At 48.3% G+C, this 24,799-nt stretch overlaps 1 protein-coding gene across 2 annotated transcripts in view; it reads right to left on the reverse strand.

Annotated features, from left to right (window-relative positions):
* Positions 1 to 16,822, reverse strand: part of LOC119169800 (uncharacterized) — a 62,092-nt gene extending 45,270 nt beyond the window's left edge. The window contains exon 1 of one of the 2 annotated variants that reach the window (XM_075886671.1): positions 16,587 to 16,822. In XM_075886671.1, coding sequence (XP_075742786.1) covers positions 16,587 to 16,605 — 19 coding nt within the window. In that variant the 5' untranslated portion in view covers positions 16,606 to 16,822. The remainder of the gene's footprint in view (positions 1 to 16,586) is intronic. The other variant, XM_075886672.1, reaches the window with a different exon arrangement.
* Between the last annotated feature and the right edge of the window lie 7,977 nt (positions 16,823 to 24,799).

A 24,799-nucleotide genomic window follows, 5' to 3' on the forward strand; every position in this document is an offset into this window, starting at 1 on the left:
GGTTAGGTTAAATATAGCTAGACAAAGGCTATTTTTTCATTCGTCCTGCTTATAGAGCGTACACCCCAACATTTGCCAATGTTTATCAAAGTGTGTCCTCAAGCTGTACACTAAACTTGAACTCTGCTTCGCATTCGTGAGTGTGCTATAGCGCTCTGTTTCTGGCTAGCTTACACACGAAACACCTATGCCCAACTTTGAAAGAGGGTGCATGCCAGTTTATGACGATGATAGTTTTCAGCAGACACTTTACGTCCTGCTTAAAGAACTCCACTGTTAATAATTCACTGAAAACTACAATATAGTCCAATGCAAATCCTGAGTGCAACTACGTGTTTGCGCAACGCCAGCTGTGTTTAATTGATTGATTGGTTGATTGATTGATATGTGGGGTTTATTGTCCCTAAACCACCATATGATTATGAGAGACGCTGTTGTGGAGGGCTCCGGAAATTTGGACCACTTGGGGTTCTTTAACGTGCACCCAAATCTGAGCCTACATCTCCGCCTCCGTCGGAAATGCAGCCGCCGCAGCCGAGATTCGGTCCTGCGACCTGCGAGTCAGCAGCCGAGTACCTTAGCCACTAGGCCACCACAGCGGGGCTCCAGCTGTGTTTGAAGATTTGGTGATCCACAATTGAAGCACCGTAACATTCATTACAAGTTTTTACAGAGCGCTGGAGGAACTTCCAGCGCTCTGTTTCGCGCCGGTGTGGGTAGTAGACCAGAATCACCATATAAGCAGTCCCGAGTATTCAAACAGCTCGCCGACGCCACCTGCGAATAGCGGGATTTTAGCCCTTCAGTCCACTTGAGTTGCGGCGATTGGACCGGTCGAACCATATATACATATGATTCGACCAATAGGTCTATTCTAGGCTTTTTGGAGGAAACGCAGCTAAAAAACTGGTGTAAAAAGTATTTATACCGTGAGGCAAACTCGTGCAATAATAAAAAAAAACTTCCAGCACTCGAGTGTTACACGCCTTACTCTGTACACTGTAGGCGTCGCTAACCAAGCTCAACGGTGACAGTCCCATTGCAATATATAAAGTGAGCCGTAGTGCACAAGCTACCCCTGCATGCGCACAAGCTCCAATCGGGGAGCCAGTGCGCATGACGGCTAAAGAAATGAGTGTAGATGCCAGTGGCTCGTCAATTCGACTGACTCCGCTTGCGCTCTCTTTAGTCCTCGTTCGATATGTCGGCTACGCCACCGGCGAGGCCACTGAAAACAGAAACAGGCAGCGGAAAGGTGCTCTCTAAAAGCAAAGTCAGGGATGGCCATTGCGTACAGCTAGCAACAGCAGCGACTACATCATTCATGATTCTTAAGCCGGAAATATTGTAAGCTACTCGAAGGGACACTAAAGTCGAATAACAATTTACATCAGTGTGGAAGCTTAATGTGTGGCGACATCTAATACAGCAATATTATCAACAACAGTGCCCTACTTACCAAGAAATTAAGGTAAATGCACAAGAACACAAGCGCTGCAGTAGGACATTTTCAAAATTATCCCGGGGACATCAGACAGACAGCCTACAATTAATCACTTGTAATCAATCTAACTGGACAAAAAAAACCTTTCGTACCACAAGAGACGCAATAAATTGCTACTTGTTCGTTTCTGTTTGGTTCATGAAAAAAAAAAAAACACCGCTGGACGTTGCTATAGGGAATGGCTTGAGTTGTTCGAAAATTCAACTTTCACGGGGTAACACGAGACAGGTGGTGCCATTCTGCGGGGCGCAGTTGAAACAAGAGCGCCTGCAATCTCGACGCCAATGGCGGGAAACTGAACCAACAACACCAACAACAGCACCAACAACGGCCAATGGCCGTTGTTGGTGCTGTGGCTTCCGCTGCTTTCCCTCTGCTGGTACCAGCGCAGTAAAGCTGGGCAACGTTGTGCATGGCAACAGTGACGTGAGTCGGTCCACTCAGATCGCTTCTTGAGGAGGGTAATTTGAAGTGCGCTAACCCGATGCCGAACACTGAAACGTGATTTTAATTCAAAGTAGGCTCTTCCGTGACACAAAAGTAGCACTGCCAGGTTTCTGGACCGCCATTTCAACAATCGACATCGACCTAATGGTTGAATTTAGTGTCATTTTAGAGATAATGGCCTTTCCTACCAAGGAAAACAATTCCAGAGAAACAATAGGCTACCTAGTGAAGCGCTGACTTGCCATCGTGGTCTAGTGGCTGATGCACTTATCTGCAGAGCTGCAGGTCACGGGGTCGAATCCCGGCAAAGGCGGCCACGTTTTCAATGGAGGCGAAAATGCTTGAGAACCCGTGTGCTTACATTTAGGTGCACGTTAATGCGCCCTAGGTGGTCGAAATTTGCGGAGCCCTCCTCTACGGCGTCTCTCATATTCACAATATGGTTTTGAGACGTTAAACCTCAATAATGATTCTTACCCAGAGAAACAATCGAGCAAGCCCACTTACAATACCGCACTTCAATATGCGAAAATGATCGTCTTTTTAACACGAGTGGTGCATCAACGTGTCATAAAAGCACCGGCCATATTCAATCCTTTTCATTATTTGATGTTTAGTTCTTTTAGTTACACTATCTGATATTTTTCTGCAAGTTGATAAGTATAGTCACTTAGCAGACACTTGTTTCATCTTGTTATATATCTTGCAAAAGTTGACCAGTGCATTGTGTAAAAGCCTTACAACTCGCGTTGATGTACAGGATCGCGTACAGGCAGTCAACAATTTTTCTTTCAAGACAAATAGAAGTTGGTGGCCTGTTGGACCAATACTTATTGTCACAGGGTCGTGACGTGGCCGAAGACAGGAGGCTTTGTGTTGGAATTTAACTGTTTATTTGGGCGAACCTGTGCCCGGTAAACGGAAAGTCCGATTACAGTAGCAGTCTTGGACTGATAGCGGCGAATGGAGCGTTGACCATCGATCAACTACTGACAAGCGGTGAAGCGCGTCGGCATTTATACTCTTGCCATTGAACGTTCTAGCGTTATCGCTGGCGGTGGCGTAGGTTCCAGAATAATCTGTACAGTTCGCAGAGTAGGCGTGATCTTATCGAAATGATCTACTACAGTCAGGAAGCTTCTCGAAAACTGCAGGCGCGGTTTGTGCTGAGAATTGTGTAGTGTTTTGGGATGATAACAAAACTTGGTAAATGGAACGTGGCATTGCCCCCCTCTGAAAAAGGCATCGTCCCGATGCTTTAACTAAAGATGAAGGTACAATAATAATGCAAGAAAGTACAATGAATAAATTACGATACAATAATAATACAAAAAAAACATTGTTTCAGTTTGTTAACGCGCATGAAACGGCTTGAGGCGTGCGACATGGACGACTTCAGGTCGCGATCGGCGTCATTGAGAGTTCGTGATGCCGTCGGGGACAACCTCGTAATCAAGTGGGCCGAAACGTCGAACCACCCTGTACGGTCCGAAGTACCATCGCAGAAGCTTTTCACTTAGTCCACGTCGGCGTATCGGCGTCCACACCCAAACACGTTCACCGGGCTGGTATTCCACGTAGCGTCGTTGAAGATTGTAACGGCGGCTATCGGTTGTATGTTGATTCTTGATACGGAGACGCGCGAGTTGTTGGGCTTCTTCGGCGCGTTGAAGGTACTCACTCACATCGAGCTTTTCTTCGTCGGTGACGTTGGGTAACATGGCATCGAGCGTAGTTGCCGGGCTCCTTCTGTAGACCAATTTGTATGGAGATATTGTAAGGCAGTAGCAGCGTTGGAGTCTCGACGGCGTTTATTAGGCCGAATCGCCTGATCAACCGTTCGAGCGAAGGCGACGTTTTTTGTGATGATTATATACAGATGAAGAAGATGAAGGTAAAACGTTGTCAATATTGTGCTTATACTAATTTCCCCCTCGCGCAGAAGCGGCCAATTAGGCCGCTGTTGGTGACGGTGGTGTACGGCGCACGAATGGTTTTAAGAGCGACACGTGAACAACCTCCGTACCACGAAAACGGCCGTCGGGAGGCACGACAACAGGGGTTACTCGATAGTTAACAGGAGACGTCTGCTCGACTATAGCGTAGGGGCCGATGAAACGTGAGTGAAACTTATCACACAGGCCGGGAACCCGCGTTGGGGTCCACAAAAGTACTTCGTCTCCAGTATTGAAGTGAACCACGCGGTAGACGCCATCGTAGCGAGTCTTCCGCTCTTGTTGGCTTGCCTGTGTATTGAGGTGGGCGCGTCGGCGAGAGTCGGCCAGGCGAGAGATTAAGTGCTCCCTCGATGACGATGACGAGTTCACAGGGACGTCAAAAAAGGAGATGTCGAGCGGAGATTTTGGTTGACGGCCATAGACGAGAAAGAATGGGGAATAGCCCGTGGTGCGCTGCGTAGCGGTATTGTATGCAAAAGTCACGAATGGCAGGATGGTATCCCAGTTGGTGTGGTCGGCGTTGATATACACAGATATCATGTCGGTCAAAGTTCGATGGAAGTGCTCTGTGAGGCCGTTAGCCTGGGGATGGTAGCTGGATGTCGTCTTATGAATCGTATTACATGCGTGGAGGACTTGTTCGAGTAGTTTCGAGAGAAACGCCTTGCCGCGATCGCCGCTCTGTGAGGCCGTTAGTCTGGGGATGGTAGCTGGATGTCGTCTTATGAATCGTATTACATGCGTGGAGGACTTGTTCGAGTAGTTTCGAGAAAAACGCCTTGCCGCGATCGCTCAATAAGATGCGTGGTGCACCATGTCTTAGAAAGATTGCCTCCAGAAAAAATGTGGCAATGTCCTCTGCTGATCCTGAAGGAAGTGCAGCTGTTTCGGCGTACCTTGTTAAGTGGTCAACGGCTGTGACAATCCAGCGCTTGCCGCTAGCTGATATTGGTAGCGGTCCGTAGAGGTCAATGCCAATGACATCGAAGGGAGCGTCAGGACACGGCAGAGGTTGTAGAAGACCGGCCGTGGAGGAAGTGGGTCGCTTGCGGCGTTGGCATAGCGTGCATGACGCAACATATCGCGCTACGAAGTTGGAAAGGCCAGGCAGGCAAAACGGATGCGGATGCGTTCATAGGTTTTTTGTAAACCATGATGACCAGCCTTGGGGTCATCGTGAAACGCCTCCAAAATCTGCGCCCTTAGGGAACGAGGAGCAACAGGAACCCAGCGCTGTCCTTCAGGGTGCAAGACAAAGCGGTAAAGAATTGAGTTTTCAGTCTTGAAGTTCCGCAGCTGTCGATGGGCGCGAGCGTTGGGAGGACGAGAGGAGCCTTGAAGGCGCTGCATTATAGAGCGACAGTAAGTGTCGCTGCGTTGGTGGGATGCAAACGTGTCGTTGTTGAAGGTAGAAAGAGAATTGACAGCGGCGAGTGAATGAACTGACGGAGAAACTTTGATGAGTTCACTCACAGTTAGCGACAGGCCAGGAGTGCCTGATGAGGATTGTAAAGGACAGCGGCTAAGGGCATCGGCATCGTTGTGTTTCTTGCCGGATTTGTAGATAACGTCAAACTCGTATTCTTGAAGACGCAGTATCCAGCGACCGAGACGTCCAGACAAATTCTTCAACGTCGACAGCCAGCAAAAAGCGTGGTGGTCAGTGACGACGGTAAAGTGGCGGCCGTGAAGATATGGTCGTAACTTTTGGATGGCCCAGACAACGGCAAGACACTCCTGCTCGGTGAATTGTGTAGTTTTTCTGTGCTGCTGTGAGGGTGCGACTTGCGTATGCGATCACACGTTCGTCATAACGCTCTGTTCGTTGCAGAAGTACAACACCGAGTCCGTGTCCGCTGGCATCAGTATGGAGGAGAAAGGGTGCGGCGTTATCGAAATGACAAAGCACTGGCTCAGACGTGAGGGCACATTTCAAGGTGTCAAAAGCCATTTGGCATTCGTCCGACCATACGTATAACGCTCCTGAAGAAAGGAGTTGGTAGAGTGGCGCAGCAATGATGGCGAAGTCTCGTATAAAGCGCCGGAAGTACGACGCAAGGCCAAGAAAGCTTCGGAGCTCTTTGACGCGTTGAGGCACCGGGAAGTGAAGAACGGCGGTAATCTCGTCGGGATCAGGCCGGATTCCATCTTTGCTGACGAGATGTCCGAGTACTTAATTACTTTTGCTAGCAAAGTGGCACTTCTTAGTGTTGAGCTGAAGGCCAGCAGCTGCGAGACACGTCAGAAATTCATCCAGGCGCTGCAAGTGCTGTTCGAATGTTGAAGGAAATATGACGATGTCGTCAAGGTAACATAAGCATGTTTTCCACTTAAGGTCCCGCAATACAGTGTGTATCAGTCGTTCAAACGTTGCTGGCGCATTGCAGAGGTCGAAAGGCATGACGTTAAATTCGTAAAGCCCATCGGTTGTGGCAAAGGCTGTTTTTTTCTTGTAATCCTCGTGCATTGGAATTTGCCAATAAGCAGAGCGCAGGTCAAGGCTCGAAAAATATTCCGCTCCTTGTAAGGAATCTAAGGCATTATCAATGCGAGGCAAGGGATATACGTCTTTTCTGGTTACTTTGTTTAATGCGCGGTAGTCAACGCAGAATCGCACCGAACCGTCTTTTTTTTCTTACGAGAACGACAGGTGACGACCAAGGGCTTGAGGAGGGGCGGATGATGTTTTGCTTGAGCATATCAGCAACGTGCTTGTCGATGATCTCGCGTTCGCTGGAAGAAACACGGTATGGTCGACGACATACAATAGAAGTTCCATCGGTGTGTATGCGATGAGCCACCACAGAAGTCTGGCTTAGAGCAGTGGAATGTACTTCGAAAGAAAATTTATGCTTAGACAACAACGCCAGTAGTTCATCTGCTTGCGGGGGAGTGAGATCCGTGCTGATGGTATTGACGAGAGCCGTAGTAGGTGGAGTATCTGTTGGTATTGAACGTGATTCCACCAGACTGGTATCCGAAACCACTACAGAGATAGGTTGTGTGTCCACGCTGGAAACTACAACAGTGCCCTTGGTCAGCAGAATCGGCTCATTGGTGATATTCAGTACTGCGAGAAATGCGGTGCCGTTGGAGAAGCGGACAAGACTCGATGAAAGTGCAATCCCTCTGGATAGACAACGGGCTGACGGACTGACTAGAGTCAGACATAGAGTCAGACATAACCGTGATAATGTGCTCGAGGTTAGGTGGCAAAAGGAAGTCATTGGCTGTTCGTAGCCGGTCACGTGATAATTTCGGGCAAATATCATCCGTCTCTCGCATATGCATGAGTCATTGTCGACAAGAGATGGAAGCAGCAGCATCAGAAAGAAAGTCCCATCCTAAAATAAGCATAAAAGCACAAGAATCCAGCACGGCAAACTGAATATGATGCCGGATCCCATCAATGAAAACTCTAACGGTGCACTGTGCTGATGGCCGTATCAGCGAGTCGTTTGCGCTACGTAAGAGAGTGCCAGTATAAGGTGTGGTAACCTTACGTGACGAGTACACAAATCCGCACGAATAACAGAAATAGCAGCCCCCGTGTCCACCAATGCCTGAACTGGTACCCCTTCCGCATACACTAATAACAAGTTGGCTGGGCCCTCTGGAGGTCTTCGTGTTTGTTCGAGCCATGCAGCTTTTCCTCCAAAAACTGCACCAGCTAGTTTTCCGAGTGGTAGTCAGAAGTAGGTACAGCCAGTCTCAGAGGAGATGTTGAGCGTCATAGAGGTGAAGGGGACCGGCGGCGTCCGGGATAGCAGGGGTGAGGTGCGGCGAAAGGAGAAGTCGGAGAGAAGGAACGTGTCGTAGGGCGCCGCTGGTACTGGTTCGGGGATGGCTCCGAATCCCTTTCGTAAACATCGTAGCCCCGGCATTCATCCTGCTGGCTCTTGCGGCAAAATTGTGAAATATGGCCCCGAATGCCACACTAGTAACATATTGGGCGAGGCGAGCGCCAAGGGGCGTAGTGTGCTGGAGCTGTCACAGGCGCTGCTACTGGCGCTGGGACAGGCGAGTGTGGTGCAAATGCTGCTACGTTGGACTGCGCAGGAACAGGATGCGCGGGCTGAACCAAGGCAGGTGGCATGGCAGCGACTTGCGCATACGGCATGGGTGGTATTGGTGGCGCCGTAGTGTTCGATGGGAGAGCGCCAGCCATGGATGAGAGCTGATTTTTGATGATGTCGCACAGAACAGCAGATTGAGAATGAGGCCGAGGGGCGGGTGTACATGATAACCCTTGCGCTTGAAGTTCCTCGCGAATCAGAGTGCGAATCAGCGCGCGCAAATCCGCATCCGAGGAAGGCCGGCTGTCACTGGCGTCTGGGTAGTCTGGGTGCAATCGAATGGCTTGAAGTTCATCAAGATGCTGACATGTCGTGATGACGTCCTCAACGGTGGTGGAGTTTTTAACATCCAGAGCGTTAAACGCGACATGGCCTATCCCTTTGATGATGTGGTGAACACGAGCAGCTTCTTTCATCGCCGAGTTCACGCGGTGGCAAAGGGCAAGGACGTCTTCAATGTACGAAGTGTACATCTCCCCGGAAAGTTGGGCACGCCAATCGAGCTTTCGTTTCGACACTTCGGAATGGATGTTCGGTTTTCCAAAAATCCTATGGACTTGTTGAGCAAAAGTAGGCCAATCCGGGAAGCTGCACTCGTGGTTAAAAAACCACGTTTTCGCGACATCAGACAGATACAAGGCAACGTGACGAAGTTTTTGGGGCTCACACCATTGGTTATAAACACTGGTCATGTCGTATTCTTTTAGCCATACCTCGACGTCGTCGCGTGGAAGACCACAGAAGATGGGCGGGTCGCGCTGCCGGGCGTTGACGATCCACGCAGGAATGGTTTGTTGGACAGGGATGCTGGATGTTCCGGGCAGCGGTTCTTGAGCCATGACAGCGGACGGGGAAAGCAAGCGGCGACCCGAACGAAGCTCCAGGGGAACGTGACGTCGGAGAGGACTTGGGGATCAAAGCACCTCCACCACTCTGTAAGACAGTAGCAGCGTTGGAGTCTCGACGGCGTTTATTAGGCCGAATCGCCTGATCAACCCTTCGAACGACGACGACGTTTTTTGTGATGATGATTATATACAGATGAAGAAGATGAAGGTGAAACGTTGTCAATATTGTGCTTACAATATCTGCGTTGTCTCCTGCACCGCCGTGTTGTATGCGAAGGTCACGTACGGAAGAATGGCGTCCCACGTCTTGTGTTCGACATCGACGTACATTGCCAGCATGTCGGCGATCGTCTTGTTAAACCGCTCGGTGAGGCCCATGGTCTGTGGGTGGTACGCTGTCGTCCGGCGGTGGTTTGTCTGGCTGTATGCCAAGATCGCTTGAGTTAAGTCGGCAGTAAATGCCCTTCCTCTGTCGGTGGTAAGGACCTCTGGGGCGCCGTGACGTAGGACGATATTTTCAACGAAGAACTTAGCTACCTCGGACGCACTGCCTTTGGGAAGGGCTTTTGTCTGGGTGTAGCGGGTGAGGTAGCCGGTAGCTACCACGATCCACTTGTTTCCGAAAGCCGACGCGGGAACGGCCCCAGTAGGTCCATAGCAATCTGCTGGAAAGGTCGGCAAGGTGGTTCAATTGGCGGCGGAAGTCCCGCTGGCCTTGTCGGTGGTGTCTTGCGTCGCTGACAGTCCCGGCATGTTCTCACATAACGAGTGACGTCGGTGGTAAGACGTGGCCAGCAGTACCTTTCTTGTATCCTCGCCAGCGTGCGAGAAACACCGAGGTGCCCTGCCGTCGGATCGTCGTGCAGGGCCCGCCGGAGTTCTGGTCGCAGAGCTGAAGGCATCACAAGGAGGTACTTAGCTTGAAGCAGTGAAAAGTTTTTCTTTTGTAGAAGACCGTTTCGCAGGAAGAATGACGCAAGTGCGCGCTTTAATACCTTCGGGACTTCGGCGGTCCTGCCTTCAAGGTATTGTCGCCTTCGTCTTTTTCGGGCGGTTTTTCGGGTTTTCGGGTGGTGGCGCCGGTGATGGAAAGGCTTGTCGTAGTTCCTGGCGCACGATTTTTGCAACAGAAGCAACTGGGGGCTCGGTAGACGAAAGACCGAGGGCCCGCAGCTCTTCCCGCAGGATTTGTCTAATCATTTGCCGTAAAGAGTTTTCGGAAACGGCAGCGTTTTGAGCGATGGCACCAACAGGCGTTTGGTCGGGCAGGCGGTCAAAGTGGCGGCATCGTTGGCGGAGCACCCGCTCAATGACAGTCGCCTCTTTGATGAATTCATCCACTGTTGTTGGCGGATTTCGTACAAGGCCGGCGAAAAGCGGTTCCTTAACTCCCCGCATCCGGTGACGAACTTTTCTTGCCTCGGGCATGTCAGGGTCAGTGCGGCGAAATAGACGGGCCATATCCTCAGCGAACATGGCGACGCTTTTGTTTGCATGCGGGCTTCAATCATCTGTTGTACGAGATCCCGTTGGTCCGCACTCAGGAACGTCTCGAGAAGCTTTTGGCAGAAATTGTCCCAGGTTTGGAAAGTAGGCTCCCTGTTCTCGTACCATGTGCCAGCGCTATTTTCCATTGCGAAGTAGGCCTGGCCAAGTTTTTCTTGCACGCTCCAACGATTCACCACAGCGGTTCGCTCGAACTGGTCGAGCCAGTCCTCGACATCTTCATACGGTTCACCACGGAAGACTTCGGGAACACGAAGAGTCTCAAAAGTTACCTGGTAAGGATGAGTCGTCTGGGCCCGAGGAAGATTCGCAGATGTGGAAGGGGCCGCCATGTTGGTAACAGGAGATGCCGTCAAGTGTTCTGGACTTAGGCCTAGTAGGCGCCGGCTGAATCGCTGTACTGGAGTCGTAACAAGATGTTGAGGCTCCTGACTGGGTGTGCGTCCCGAACAACGCTGTCTTGCATAAGGTTGCAGGCCCCAGCACCTCCACCAGTGTCGCGACGTGAAGACAGAGGTCGTATTTGAAGACGCTGAGAAAAGAGCAGAGGGTCGGTCTTTTTATTAACCGCGTGCGCGAGCGAGTTCCTCATCTTTCTCGTTGTTGTGTTCTGCATTAAAGCGTGCAGATGCGTGTATGCGCTGTCGCCTTCGTCTTTTTCGCGGGACGCACGTGACAGTATTCTATTAGGGCCTTAAGATCCGGGTCGGCCCGCTGTCGTTCAGGGAAGTCGTCGGTAGTTATCGTTCCCAAGAAGTAGTCGTCATCCGGGTCGTCGGGTGGTGGTTGGTCGACAGGCGTACGAGAGAGACAGTCGGCGTTGGAGTGTTTCTTGCCGGACTTGTAAATGACAGTAATGTCATATTCTTGAAGTCTCAGGCTCCATCGTGCGAAACGATTTGAAGGGTCCTTCAAGGTGTCTAGCCAACACAAGGCGTGGTGGTCGCTCACAACTTTGAAGGGCCTGTCATAGAAATAGGGGCGCAATTTCAGCGTAGCCCATATGATGGCGAGGCAATCCTTTTCTGTTGTGGAATAATTGGCTTCTGCTTTGGATAGCGATCGGCTGACGTAACTAATAACCCTTTCAAGTCCGTCAGCCCTCTGCACAAGAACGGCGCCAAGACCTACGCTGCTTGCGTCAGTGTGTACTTCTGTCTCGGCGAATTTGTCGAAATGGGCAAGTAACGGAGGCGATTTTTAGGCTCCTGGAAAGCGTGTTCCTGCGGCGTTTGCCACTTGAACTCCACGTCGGCCTTGGTAAGGTTAGTGAGAGGATCGGCGATGCGGGCGAAGTTTTTCATGAACCACCGATAACAGGCGCACAGGCACAGAAATCGGCGCACCGCCTTCTTGTCAGTGGGTGGCGGGAAGTCGGCGATGGTGGCGTTTTCCGTGGATCGGGACGAACTCCAGACTTGCTAATAACGTGCCCCAGAAACAAGAGCTCCTCGTACGCAAATCTGCACTTTTCTGGCTTCAGTGTGAGTCCGGACGTTTTGATGGCTTGAAGTACAGCTTCAAGGCGCCGATGATTCTCGTCGAAACTCGTGTAAAACACAGCGACGTTGTAGAAGTACACAAGGCAAGTCTGCCACTTCAACCCTGCCAGTACTGTATCCATAACGCGTTGAAAAGTTGCAGGCGCTGAGCAAAGACCGAAGGGCATCACCTTAAACTCAAAGAGGCCGTCCGGTGTTATAAACGCCATCTTCTCTCGGTCTCTTTCGTCGACTTCGATTTGCCAATAGACAGTCTTGAGGTCCATTGACGAAAAGTACTTGGCGTTGTGGAGCCGATAAAGCGCGTCATCTATTCGTGGGAGAGGATACCCGTCCTTTCTTGTGATTTTGTTCAGGCGGCGATGATCGACGCAGAAATGTAGGGTCCCATTCTTTTTCTTCACTAACACCACGGGGGATGCCCATGGACTCTTGAACGGCTGGATAATGTGATTCTGCAGCATATAATCAACTTGTCTCTTCATGGCCCCACGTTCTCGCGTCGAAACCCTGTACGGACTCTGACGGAGGGGTCTGGCATTTTCTTCGGTTATGATGCGATGTTTCGTGATTGGGGTCTGCCGAATTTTCTATGACGATGAAAAGCAATCTTCGTATTGCAGGAGCAGGGCCTTGAGCTGTTCTTGCTTATGGTTCGGAAGTCTGGGATTGACATCGAAAGCTATGGGAGGGGCTTGGTTCCTCTAAGCAGGTTCCGCAGAATCGGCAAGGGCGAAAGCACTGGTGGCTTCGACAATTTCTTCAGTGTATGTGACCGTTGTTCCTTTGTTCACATGTTTGTACTCATTGCTGAAATTCGTGAGCATAACCGTTGCTTTGCCTCCCCGCAGCCCTCCAATTCCTCTTGCGACGCAAATATTTCGGGTGACCAACAGATGCTGACTGCCTTCAACGACGCCTTCCAAGTCAGGTGATTTAGGAGCATCGAATGAAATCATGACGCTTGAGCTAGGCGGAATGGTGACTTGTTCTTCCAGCACATTCAAGGCATGGTTTCCTGACGGCGTGTGCGGCGGTAGTGCTTCTTCTGTGGATAACATTATCGACGTTGTTTTTAGGTTGATTACAGCACCATGAAGGCATAAGAGTTCCATGCCAAGGATGACATCTCTCGAGTAACGCTGTAGGACTACGAAGTCTGTAGGACAAATACGGCCGTTAATGGTTACTCTCGCTGTGCAGCTTCCTGCAGGCGTTACGAGATGACCTCCGGCTGTGCGGATTTCAGGGCCTTTCCAAGCTGTCCTAACTTTCTTTAACTTCGCGGCGATCGACCCACTGATGGCGGAGTAGTCGGCTCCAGAATTGACGAGAGCGGTCACACTGTGGCCGTCGATAAGAACGTCGAGGTCGCTAGTTCGCCGTCTCGCATTACAGTTAGGACGTGTCGTCGGGTCACGGCTGCGTCGGCTTGTGCCGCTGCTTCCATGTTGCGTCGTCAGGTCACCTTCGGTAAGTGAGGTTTCGCCGTCAGGGCTTTGCCTGGTTGGCGTTGTGTTCGGAAAGCTCCGTTGCGGCGTCGTCATCGTCGGAGGATCTTCGGTAGTTCGTTTCACAGCAACCGCCCCTCGATCGGTTGCTGCCCTTAGTTTGCCGGATACGGGCTAAGAGACCGGCCCCGCGTTGGGCCAGAGTACTGCCGGTGGAGCGGTGACGTGCGGTGGCTGGGCGACGGTTAACGGGAAGGGCTTCGTAGTGTCCACTGAGTTCCTGTCCGGTAGTCGGCGATGTCACGTGGCCGTTCTCCTGGCTCCAGACGTGGTGCATTGACGGCGAAGCCACGCAGTCCTTTCTGTCGGTACTGGCAACGGCGGTATGTGTGCCCGGCCTCGCCGCAGTGGTAGCAGAGCGGGCGGTGGTCAGGGGTGCGCCAGACGTCAGTCTTCCTCGGCGCACTGCGCTGGGCCGCCGATGAACAGTAGGACGTCGGTGGGGGTGGTGGCGGTGGTGGCGGCGGTGGCGTCTGGCGACGGAAGAGCGATGGGGCAGCGTTTTGGCGTGTGCGTGGAGGAGGGGCGTGGCGGCGGGCTGCAGCAGCATAGCCCATGACTTGCAGCTGAGGCTCCTGAGGCTGACGAATGCCCAGCGATTGCTGGATCTTCTGGCGTACGACGTCCACGATGGATTTCACGTGAGGCTGCGCTGAAGGAAGTAATTTTCGCAGCTCTTCTTGCACGATCGCTCGGATCGTCTCACGCAAGTGAGTGGTTTCAAGCGCTTGAATGCCGGCGTAGCTTGTAGACGAGAAGCTATGGTTATATTGCCGCGTGCGCATCTCGAGCGTCTTCTCTATCGTAGATGCTTCTAAAATGAATTCGGCGACCGTCTTTGGCGGGTTTCTGATCAGCCCGGCGAAGAGTTCCTGCTTTACTCCTCGCATGAGCAGACGAACCTTCTTCTCCTGGGACATGTCGGAGTCAGCGTGGCAGAAAAGTTTAATCATATCTTCCGTGAATAGCGCCAAGTTTTCGTTTGACATCTGCTTGCGGGTTTCGAGAAGAGCTGCGCCTTCTCCTTGCGCACCACACTTGCGAAAGTGGTGAGGAACCTGGCACGAAAGACGTCCCAACTTGTAAGGCTTCGCTCTTGATTCTCGAACCAGGTCTGAGCAGCATCTTCCAAGGCGAAACACACATGCCGGAGCTTGTCATCGTCTGTCCAGTCATTGAAGGCGGCGACGCGGTCGAACCTTTCGATCCAGCGTTTTGGGTCTTCCAGTGGCGAACCGCGGAAAGTTGGTGGCTCTTTGGGTTGCCGGAGCAGGAGTGGTGCAGGCTGCACGGGGGCGGTCATGGTTGCAGTAGTTGATGTCGGGATCCGGGTCTGTCTGGCAGCTTCAAGAAGGGGCCCGTACTCTGGTTGTAGTCCCCTCTGCCGGCGGCTTGTTCGCTGTTCAGGGTTAGCGTCCGTGTCTTCTTTGCCGCTTGGGCTGGGGTCGCGGCTTGAAGGGGGCGTCCGGAACGTCAAAAAAGCAGCACCTCCACCAGATGTCACGGGGTCGTGACGTGGCCAAAGACAGGAGGCTTTGTGTTGGAATTTAACTGTTTATTTGGGCGAACCTGTGCCCGGTAAACGGAAAGTCCGATTACAGTAGCAGTCTTGGACTGATAGCGGCGAATGGAGCGTTGACCATCGATCAACTTCTGACAAGCGGTGAAGCGCGTCGGCATTTATACTCTTGCCGTCGAATGTTCTAGCGTTTTCACTGGCGTTGGCGTAGGTTTCAGAATAATCTGTGCAGTTCGCAGAGTAGGCGTGATCTTATCGAAATGATCTACTACAGTCAGGAATCTTCTCGAAAACTGCAGGCGCGGTTTGTGCCGAGAATTGTGTAATGTTTTGTACGATAACAAAACTTGGTAAATAGAAGGTGGCATTATATATAAGCTGCTCAGTACATGAGTACTTAAAACCAAGATAAGCCCTAAAAGCCGTCGGCTAAAACCTTCGCGCACTGCCGGCGACCGCCATTTTGCATGGAATGTGTGACGCCATGCGTTTCATGGAGCGGAGTCATCATGTTCTACCAAAGTTTCAGCCCCTGTATATCATTAAATTTAGCGGCAAAGCCTAAAAAGGGTTGAAATAGCAGGTTTTCAAGCACAGATGGCCATGAAATAGAAAAGGTTATTGGATTTCACACGCTCACACAGCAATTAGCTCGTAACGCCTCTGTACGCGAGTGCACCGATGTTAGCCAACTCACAGGCCTGCTCGCAAATTAAAAAAAATTTGCTTGTATATTGAGCGCTCTGCCAAATGCGCTAAAGTTTCGGCAGCTTGTTTGTGAACGCACAACGGTTAACGGACCTCTGACTAAATTCGTGAACTGGAGATGCTTGTGTTCTTTGATAGTCCTGCATGAATGGTGGGTCACTTCTGACCAATTACTAGCGGCAAGCGTTGCCTAGCTATAAGATATTTCAATTTGGTTTTGAAGTAAGGGTGTGTGCTCGTCTGTGAGTATTTAGGTTCAATAGACATTTTATGTCGTTTGATGAAGGTGGGGGGGGGGGCACCATGTGACTGTGCAGAAGTTAAGCAAGTATTTGTGGCGTCAGAGAACTTTTGCTGGGCGCGTACAATACTCCGACTGGCACCCGGCGAGGACTATTGTTCGTCACCCATGTTGCTCAGTTGTTAGCTGCTCTCCAGGTGGTTTTCGCTGCTCCCACCAGGAATGTCTTCCCTGGTTATGATAGCGACACGCTCAAAGCACCCACATTGTTTCGTTCTTTACTATCCACGGGTATCCCTATTTAAAAACGGCGGTTTCATCGTCGCCGAAGCTTCAGCGCTTAATGCCTCAGGCGCTTCTCAACTGTGGGGTGGTAGTTTCTTCAAGCATTTAGGCGGGCGCTTTGAACTGGCACAAAATCTTTCTGAATTAACGGCTCTAGCGTTAAGTACATGGTACGTTAGAATGTTTACGATTCAATTTCGGCATTATCAGGCGCATAGCTACAAGTTATAGTAAAAAAAATCCACACAAAACTTTACCTGTTAGGTGTCCTTTATCACACATGACACAGATTATGACGAAAACTGGTTGTCATGGCTCCTTTAAGGCCTCAAAACACTGGAAATCAGCGTTCAGTTTATTAATTAGTTATAAACAGTGGATTAATATCGTCATCTAATCTTTCTGAAGCATTTTTATCAAATTCCACAGCGACAGCCCTGTCATCGCTTTTCTCCGTGTAAGAGTCCTTCAGAAAGAATACCTGTGTGCTTCCCTTCCATCTCTGCAGTGGTCGATTGCAGCAGTGGTCTGATGTTCCGGCTGAGGCCGATTTCTTGAAGTGTGCCAATCTCAATGAGCTTTTGTTGCGGCGTAGCACGTCTGCTCTTGTGTGGTCTAAACGTGTTCCAGCTCCCCCTTACACTCGGTGTGGGACAGTGAAGTGGGAGCTCCTCGGGATGACCCCCTGGCCTTTCCTCACTTCACTTCATATCTGTCTCTGTTGATATCGCGGTGTCGTAGCGTTTGTTTTGTCCTTTTGCCTACTTGAGTAACAGAGGCACCTCAAACACGATGCCTCGATCTCAATGTCCTATCCTACCGAAATGCTATAACCTACTACACTGGATGATCTTTAAATATTTTTGCGGCGCTCCAATGTGTCTTTTTCAGAACATAACAAAGACGTAGACAAGAAAAACTGGTGGAGCTTGCACGATCTGCTTCAACGTGGCTCCGCAAATAACAAGAAAAATACTGCTGCAAAATTTCAACTTTCAAAGGGTACAAAGTCGTACATGAAGCACCTTGTTTACTGTATCTGTGTGTGGTTTCGCTGCCGTGTCATTGTGACGTACGATGAACTTGCCCTATGTTAGGTCTTTTGTAAAAATGGGTGTCTACATAGAGTAAATTTAGTTGCAAATATGGCAAGAACAACGGTAAGAATTGGAATTGTGAACTATAGTGATTCAATCATTTTTAAAGACTAAAAGTACTTGTACTTCATTTCCTCATCGTGTATCTGGACACATTGTGTATCTGTTCGCGGCAATGTTTCTGAAGCTTTAATTTGTGTGGTGATCTTGATCTGTCACTAATCCCATGACAGGGATGGCAATCGCCGAGCAGGTTCTAAAGTCCAACCTATCGGCCCCCCGAAACACAACACGAAAGCATTGGCAATTGAGGAGACACCCCTTTAGTGCGTCAGCGAACACCGGTTGTGGTCGAAAGACCAAGTCTGACCCAAGCGTTAACAACAGAACCAAAACATATTCTTAGTTATGGTAGTACAAATTTACTTGCACATGTACATACATACATGAGCACTCGGCTAGTTAATCCACTATATAACTTATAGTTGAGATGATATTCAATAAAACGTGAGCAATCAATCCAAGCGCGCTCAAAGTTCAATCCCATGCAATACAAAATCATACGATACTTATGGTTTTGAAATATTCACCAATCATACTGCTAGTTCAAAAACTCTCGATTAGAGTCCCGAACGCTCCTTTTCCACGAAACACGGCGATCTTTCTAGTACGTTCTACTAGGCAGACGGACGTGCGCCGGTGGCAGCCGCGTTGGCTTCTCGAATTCTCCCGATGTTTCTAGGTGTTGGCTTTCACGACGTGCGTTTTGTTTGTCGAAGAGCCGAAGTGGTGTACTCAACGCGCTTTCAAATAAGGGTTTTTTTTGTCAATAGCACTGTATGTTTTGTACCACGAAATTGTTGCGGGTCCTCCCGTCTCTTGCAGAACTAAGACATCTGGAGCCTCCTTAGTGTTAATGAACTGCTGGTGGTTTGCTCTTTTTCGGTGGTATTCGCGGTAGTACCCTTGCCAGATTTCGCATGCATTATTGTGTGGAGTTCTGCTGGCTGAATCGATCTTCCCCGTTGGTTCTGTTTGCCTCCACTGCAACAGGTCGGTTGTATGGCTTACGCGCCTATTTACAGTTATACTCTGTTTCGCACATCATGTGCAACGTTGCAGAAGCTAGCGAGACTTCTTGCAGTCGATGCATTCTCAACAAAAAGTAGTTCGATGCTCTCATCAACAAAACTTAGTTTTTCTTTTGTTGTTAGGGCGAGACGTAATTGAACATCTTATGTGCCTTACAAACGAAAAGGCCTTCGAACGTCTGTTATTATGTGACTGTATAGCTTAGTTTCCCGTGACGTCACATACAGGCTCTCTACTCTGTGTACGTGACGACGGCGGCGACCTAGACTTACAGCGTCAGCGCAGATTAGGACACCAGAAGGTCGTTCAGTACCTGCGTTATTTTGTGCTCACCTCACTTTCGATTGTTCGCCAGTCGCACTAAAGGGAAGTGCGAAGAAACGCGAAGGTGCACCGGCACTAATTGGATGTCACGGGAGCGCCACGAAACGCGCGGATTTATAGGTTTTGCTGGCCGAACTTTTTGCAAAGCTTCCACAGCGTTGCACCTGATATATGAAGTGGAGTGTAGGGTATGAGGTAAATTAAGGCCAATTACTTGTCCAAAATGGGCCCTGTTGGAAGGCTCTAATAATAGAATATATCACAAAATAATCATGATCACACCACGTGTTTCAAGTTGAATCCCGTGTCCCAAAGTTGTCCGCCTGGAAGGCATTATTCTTGATAATTGTCACTCAAAATACCTAATCTTCAAATACATTAGTCCACTACATTTCACTTCTAAAATATAATCGGAGTTGTACAAAATGCTCTAGAAGCAATAAACGAATTGTAACGCTTTATATTTCCTTGTAGATTTTTAATACCATTGATTACGTTTTCATAATTGTAACCTTCCAGGCGAATCTATTACATTGTCTTGTAATTGCTTTCTCGTGATTACTATCCTCTTTTTTTTCCCCAAAACCATGTTGTAAGCAGTTTTTTACCGCATATATAGTCTCGAGGAGTACATCACCTGTCTGAAGGGACTACGCCTACGCCCCCCTTCCAACCACCATTTTGTCAGATGAGGGGTAAATGCAATATTGGAGCAAATGTAACTTGTAAAATTTAAGCAGAGTTGTACTTAACACGCTACAAGTAATAAATTATTTGCAATCCGTTGCATTTTCCCGTAATTTTGTAATATGATTCATAATGTTTTCAAAAAGGGTAACTTTCGGGGTGAGTGGCCTAAATTTATTTGTAACTGCTTTTCGGTGTTTCATTACCCTATTTTTAAGCGAAACCGTCTTGCAACCAGTCTTCTACGCACTTATAGTTACGAGAAATATGTGACCTGCCTGAACTCTTTTACTGTGTTATGAACTTATGATGATAACATTTTAAAGGAAAGTTATTTTGAAGTAATTACATTTCTGCAACTGATCAATTTTGACCACTGTAATCATTTACAACTTCAAAGAGAATAATTGACGTTTTAAATGGTTACTTGTTTTTGTAACGTATACAAGTTTGAACCTCGTGCAATTATTCGTCCAAATTACCTATAATCTCTTACTTTTTCTATCAGGTGTCATTCTTATGATGAAGAAAACAAAAGGGCAGCTGGGACTTAAATTTTAAAAATTCTATTTAGTATGAGGCAACCATTAGTGGCGTGTTGTGCATAGTGCAATTAATGTGGCTGATGCAGAACGTGGAGCCAGTTCCCGACCATCAACTAAGGAAGCTGATCGGTTCCGCGAAGGCCAACGCGGAAGACGCGTGCACGAGAAAGAAGGAGACTCCTTCGTTCACACGGCTCACGAGGAGAGCCGTCAAGGTCGCCCCCATTCGGGACTTTCTCGAAGGGGTAAGCTTACTCGGAAGAGTGTCTTGCAAGAACCAGGCCAAGCGCCACCGTCCGAGTTTAAGTCATTGTCGGCATGCACGTGTGCCATTGAGAATGTCGCCGGGACGCGACCACTGGGCTGACCCAGAGCCCTATAAAAGAGAATATACGGCTCTGGGCTGAACAAGACACGATTGCAGCATGGATACGAGCCTATCCTGCCCCGCTATACGTCATTACCGATTGTTGTTAGGATGACTAAAGTTATAGCGCAAAAATTGAACGAGGACAAAGAGACAAGAAGGACACGAGTGCTTTTTTAGCACACAGCATACTTGTTGGTGTTAGGAACCACGTGCGTAGAAACTTGTACTTTCTTTTTCTTCCGCTCACAACAAGTTAGTAAAGCGAGGCATAGCGCGGACCTGTCTTGAGAATGCCTTGAACAGGTCATGCGTTCACAACATCTCTGGGTGCTTCAAAGCTCAAATGTCCCGGCCTATGGCTTCGGGTTTTCCTGAGGCGTTTACCGCTTCTGTTGCTGAGGCTATCCTGCGGACCAATAGGGCAGAGCAGGGGCAGAGACAAGGTCCGAGCAACACGAATACAGAGCGTGAAAGGATAGCCATTGTCCCGTACAAACACCAGATATCACACAGGCTCAAGAAAATCGGAAAACGTGCGGGAGTTCGTGTGCTGTTCTCTGCACCGTTCAAATTAATCAGTCTTGCCAAACCTACAAACCCCCTGAAACGCAGTCATCAAATGAATGTAGAGTTAAGCATAGAAACAGGTATGTGGCAAGCTCTCGGGTAGTTGCCTATAGGGTCGCCCTTTTCTGCGGTGCTTGTTATGTCAGAACGACCAGAAGTTGTTTGAACGATCGACTGAGAGAACACGCTAACAATGTTAGAAACGGGAAAGATGGTTTTCTTGGTCAGCACTGCACTGAGTGCAACTGTGTGACCCTTTTCAAGGACACAGTGACGCTGTATAAGCACAGGGATGAGCGCACCCGAGTTATCGTCGAGACGATAGTTAGAGCACGAGAACAGATTGGGGACAAAGAGACAAGAAGGATATCTCTCTTTGTCATCTCTTTGTCGTCATTGTGTTCTCGATCTATAACTATCGTTATATCATACCAACTAGCCCAAACTGCCGCATTTCTAAGTTGTTAGGATGGCGGAGCACCTCGCTGTCGCGTGCACACCTCGTCAACGCACAGGGCCAGATGGGGTACTCTCCACGCTGGAGGAGGCTTCTACGAAGCGATGTTTAATGAGTGGCTGATGGAGCTCGACCGTGAGAATGGCACGGAGGTCGTCCGATACACTGCCTGGCGTGGGAGATAGTGTGACACGCGGAGAATCTGTCCCTTCGCGTGCCGTGTTTGGTAAAGGCACTGCGCCATGCTCCCGACCGGGCGGCAGAAATTAGGTGCCTTCCTCTTCTAACCACTACCACCACCGTATTTGGTAAAGTGGTTTTCACCAATGGCTTGAAAGTGTTTTTGCGATTGGTTGTGATGATGCGGGTCCCAACGTGTAATTGGCTTGTGTCGAGACCTTTTGTTCAACCGATGGTTGAAAGAAGGATGTTTGAATGTGAAATAAGAAGCGAAAGTTCAGGCTTTGGCTTGGGCAGACGCCTGAGGCTCCAATGAGGTGTCTCTCCACTGGACTACAGCTCTTTCTTCGCACTGCCGCCGAGAATTCGAGTCATCGAAGGGCACCCATTCGAAACCTCAAACATCGTTTCTCCTTAGATAGTGTAGAAGCTAGTCGCGAGGAAGAAAATTAACTATTCTCAACTTCGAACACTTGGCCAATGGCCCCGAGTGGATACAAGCCTTGTATTGAAAAAAAAAAACCTCAGTCATACTATTTATAAAACCATTAATTCTTCGTCAGCCCCCCCTCCCCTAAAGTGGGTGCGCGCCATAGTTAATAGTGAAAAAGAACAAAAACCGAGCACCGCTATAGCTTGTGGTCATTCAACAGAAGACAAAAGTCTTGTCTACAGCGATTGACGCTTTCTTCAATAGATCGTATTCGTCGTATCTGCTGATGCCTAAAAAAAACAGTCCGAGAGAGAAGCAAATACTGAAGCCAAACCAAATTGTTTTTCGTAGCGAGTGTTCAATTTGGTCGGCTCATGCTGGTTTTGAGAGCCGAATACAGCTTGCCCGAAAAAGACGGCACTACGTGGTGAGCAATAGGCATTGCTAAAGATTATGACAGCGTCGAGCCCTCAATTTTATAGAATGCGTTAGAGGACTTAAACTTTCCGCGATATGTTGTTGAGTGGGTAGAAGAGTTTCTAAAATCAAGAGCATTTTAGAGTGTAACGGATGGATGCCACTCATCTTAATTCAAACAGAAACTCGGAGTTCCTCAAGGGGCTGTCCTATTTACGCTAGTATTCAATGTTCTGATGAGCTCGGTTGCCATTGAACGAGATATCACTGTCTACATATATGCTCACAATATCGCGATTTTCGCTGCAGGCAGTGACATTTATTCTTTCCATCAAAAGTTGCAAAGATATATGTGTTCCCTCAAACTTTGCTTGCAGCCAATTTAATTGTCTCTAAACATCAGTAAAAGTTCTATCGATGTTTCCACTAGCAGATTCTATTCAGATTTCTGTACTGCATAAGCAGGAACCAATTCCACAAGGGGAGTCTATCAAATACTTGGCCATTATTTATAATGAGAAACTTAACTGGAGCCCTCACATACATCGTGGTAAAGGCACAACAACCTTCAGGCTTATTGCGCAGGTTGAGTAACAAGAAATATGGGTTACGCAAACACACCTTAATAATGATATACAAAATGTACATGTGCCCAATACTAGAACTTGGGGGCATAGTTTTTTTGGATGACCCTGCGTAAAAAACAAACTCTTTAGTCACGTTGGAGAGAGAAGCGCTATACGTTTGTGTTTGAGACTCCCCAAGTACGTCGATATTATTGTAATGTGTCAGGAAGCTCGCATACCAAGTAGTCTTTGCCGATTCCGTATCCTAACCATACAAACATTCTTGAAATTTTACAGCTTATCGGCTAAACGACCCTAATATGCATTTATTAGTGACCCGACGCTTTTTTTCTCTCTCATTGGCCACGCTTTAGTACTCCCCAGATTGTTTTTGTACAAAGAATACTGAAAAGCCTAAAGGTGGACATCAGATTGGTTTTGAAACTAAAGCAATAAATCACAATATTACGAAAGAGTATGATAAAAAACGTCCCCCACAATCTAACTTTCAATATTCAAGTTTCCTGAATAACGAGTTAGAAGATTACGTAGTTCATGCAGAAATAAAGAACATAATAGCCCTAGAAGCTTCTATGAATCATGAAAAAGCAGCAGTAGGCATTTTCTCTGATTACCTCGGTTGGTCACTCTCAGTAAGACTGGCAGAATTCACTCCGGCTTTCGAAGCTGAGCTCTTGGCTATTATTTTGGCGCCTCGAAAACTGTCTTCAAACAAAGACAGTGCAATCATCATTACAGATTATCTTTGGTGTGTACTCCTCTCACAGCTTCAGAACAATCAAGAGCCCTAGTGACATTGCGCACATTAGTTCCAAGCTAACCGAAGCTCCTTAAGTTAGTATGGGTCCCAGGGCACTGTGGCATACAATTGAATGAAATGGCCGATTCATTGGCCCAAGCTTCGCTTGATGATTCTCTGATCTTGGTACTCCCAGAAAGAGAATACATAGTGTCGATGAGATATACAAAATTAGCTATTTATACGAATAATATAGAAAATATTACTCAATGAAATGACTGTCAGCACATGAGATATCCCTGCAAAACTTCAGCGGCGTCAATTTAGGAAGTTAGAACTTATTTTGACCAAACTTTCCTGTCGTGTTCCTCCATTAAACTTTTATTTACACAGAGCTGGTCTGGCGATATTTTCCCTGTGCCCACTTTGCAAAGAAACGGGAACAATAGAACATTAGTTTATATCATGTAGAAACTACTTATTAATTAGGAAATACTTCTAGCTGTTTCGCTTTCTATAAATGGTGTAAATTTGACTGCAGATAATGTTCTCACTTTCGGCGCCTCCGGCTTGGGACATTGCCACAAAAACGTATTTCATGCGTATCCAATTTTATTCAAGAATCTAAACGCATGTCAATTTAACGCCTGTTTAAATATATTCTTGACGAATTCTCGTGATATGATCGATAACGTGAAAAAAATTCCCACATTCATTCAATTTCGATAGAATGAGGTAAACTGAACTGTCTGGTCTACTCAAAATTTCTCTTTTCTGATATAGTTTTGGCTCTCTTTTTCTCTTAATAATTCATCTTTAGTCTATTATTATTTTATTTTTGAAAGATAATTTGCTATTCTTTTTTGTTGTTTCATAATAGTCTCTCAATCAGTGTAGCACATACAGGCTACTACAAGCTCTCATGGCCAAGCCCTCTGAGTGGGTATGTGCCAGTGCTTACAAGCAACTAACAAACAAACAAAGCGTGAACGCTTCCTGGAAATGGACAGAGATGAAGACCTGGATAGCTCAAAACGTCCCAGCTCTAGCTCCTCCCAGAACAACGCATTTACGGTAGAGCTCGGTAAGTGTCGTCCCAATTTCGCACAGTCGGCTGGTTGAAAATCCGCATCTCTAAATGCGCGTCTCGTGCTACAAACAAAAGTACCCTTGCGAAAATTTCGCTATGAATTCAGTTA

The sequence above is a fragment of the Rhipicephalus microplus genome, chromosome 2 (genome assembly GCF_043290135.1).
Source record: "Rhipicephalus microplus isolate Deutch F79 chromosome 2, USDA_Rmic, whole genome shotgun sequence".
In the NCBI taxonomy this organism is placed as follows: Eukaryota; Metazoa; Arthropoda; class Arachnida; order Ixodida; family Ixodidae; genus Rhipicephalus; species Rhipicephalus microplus.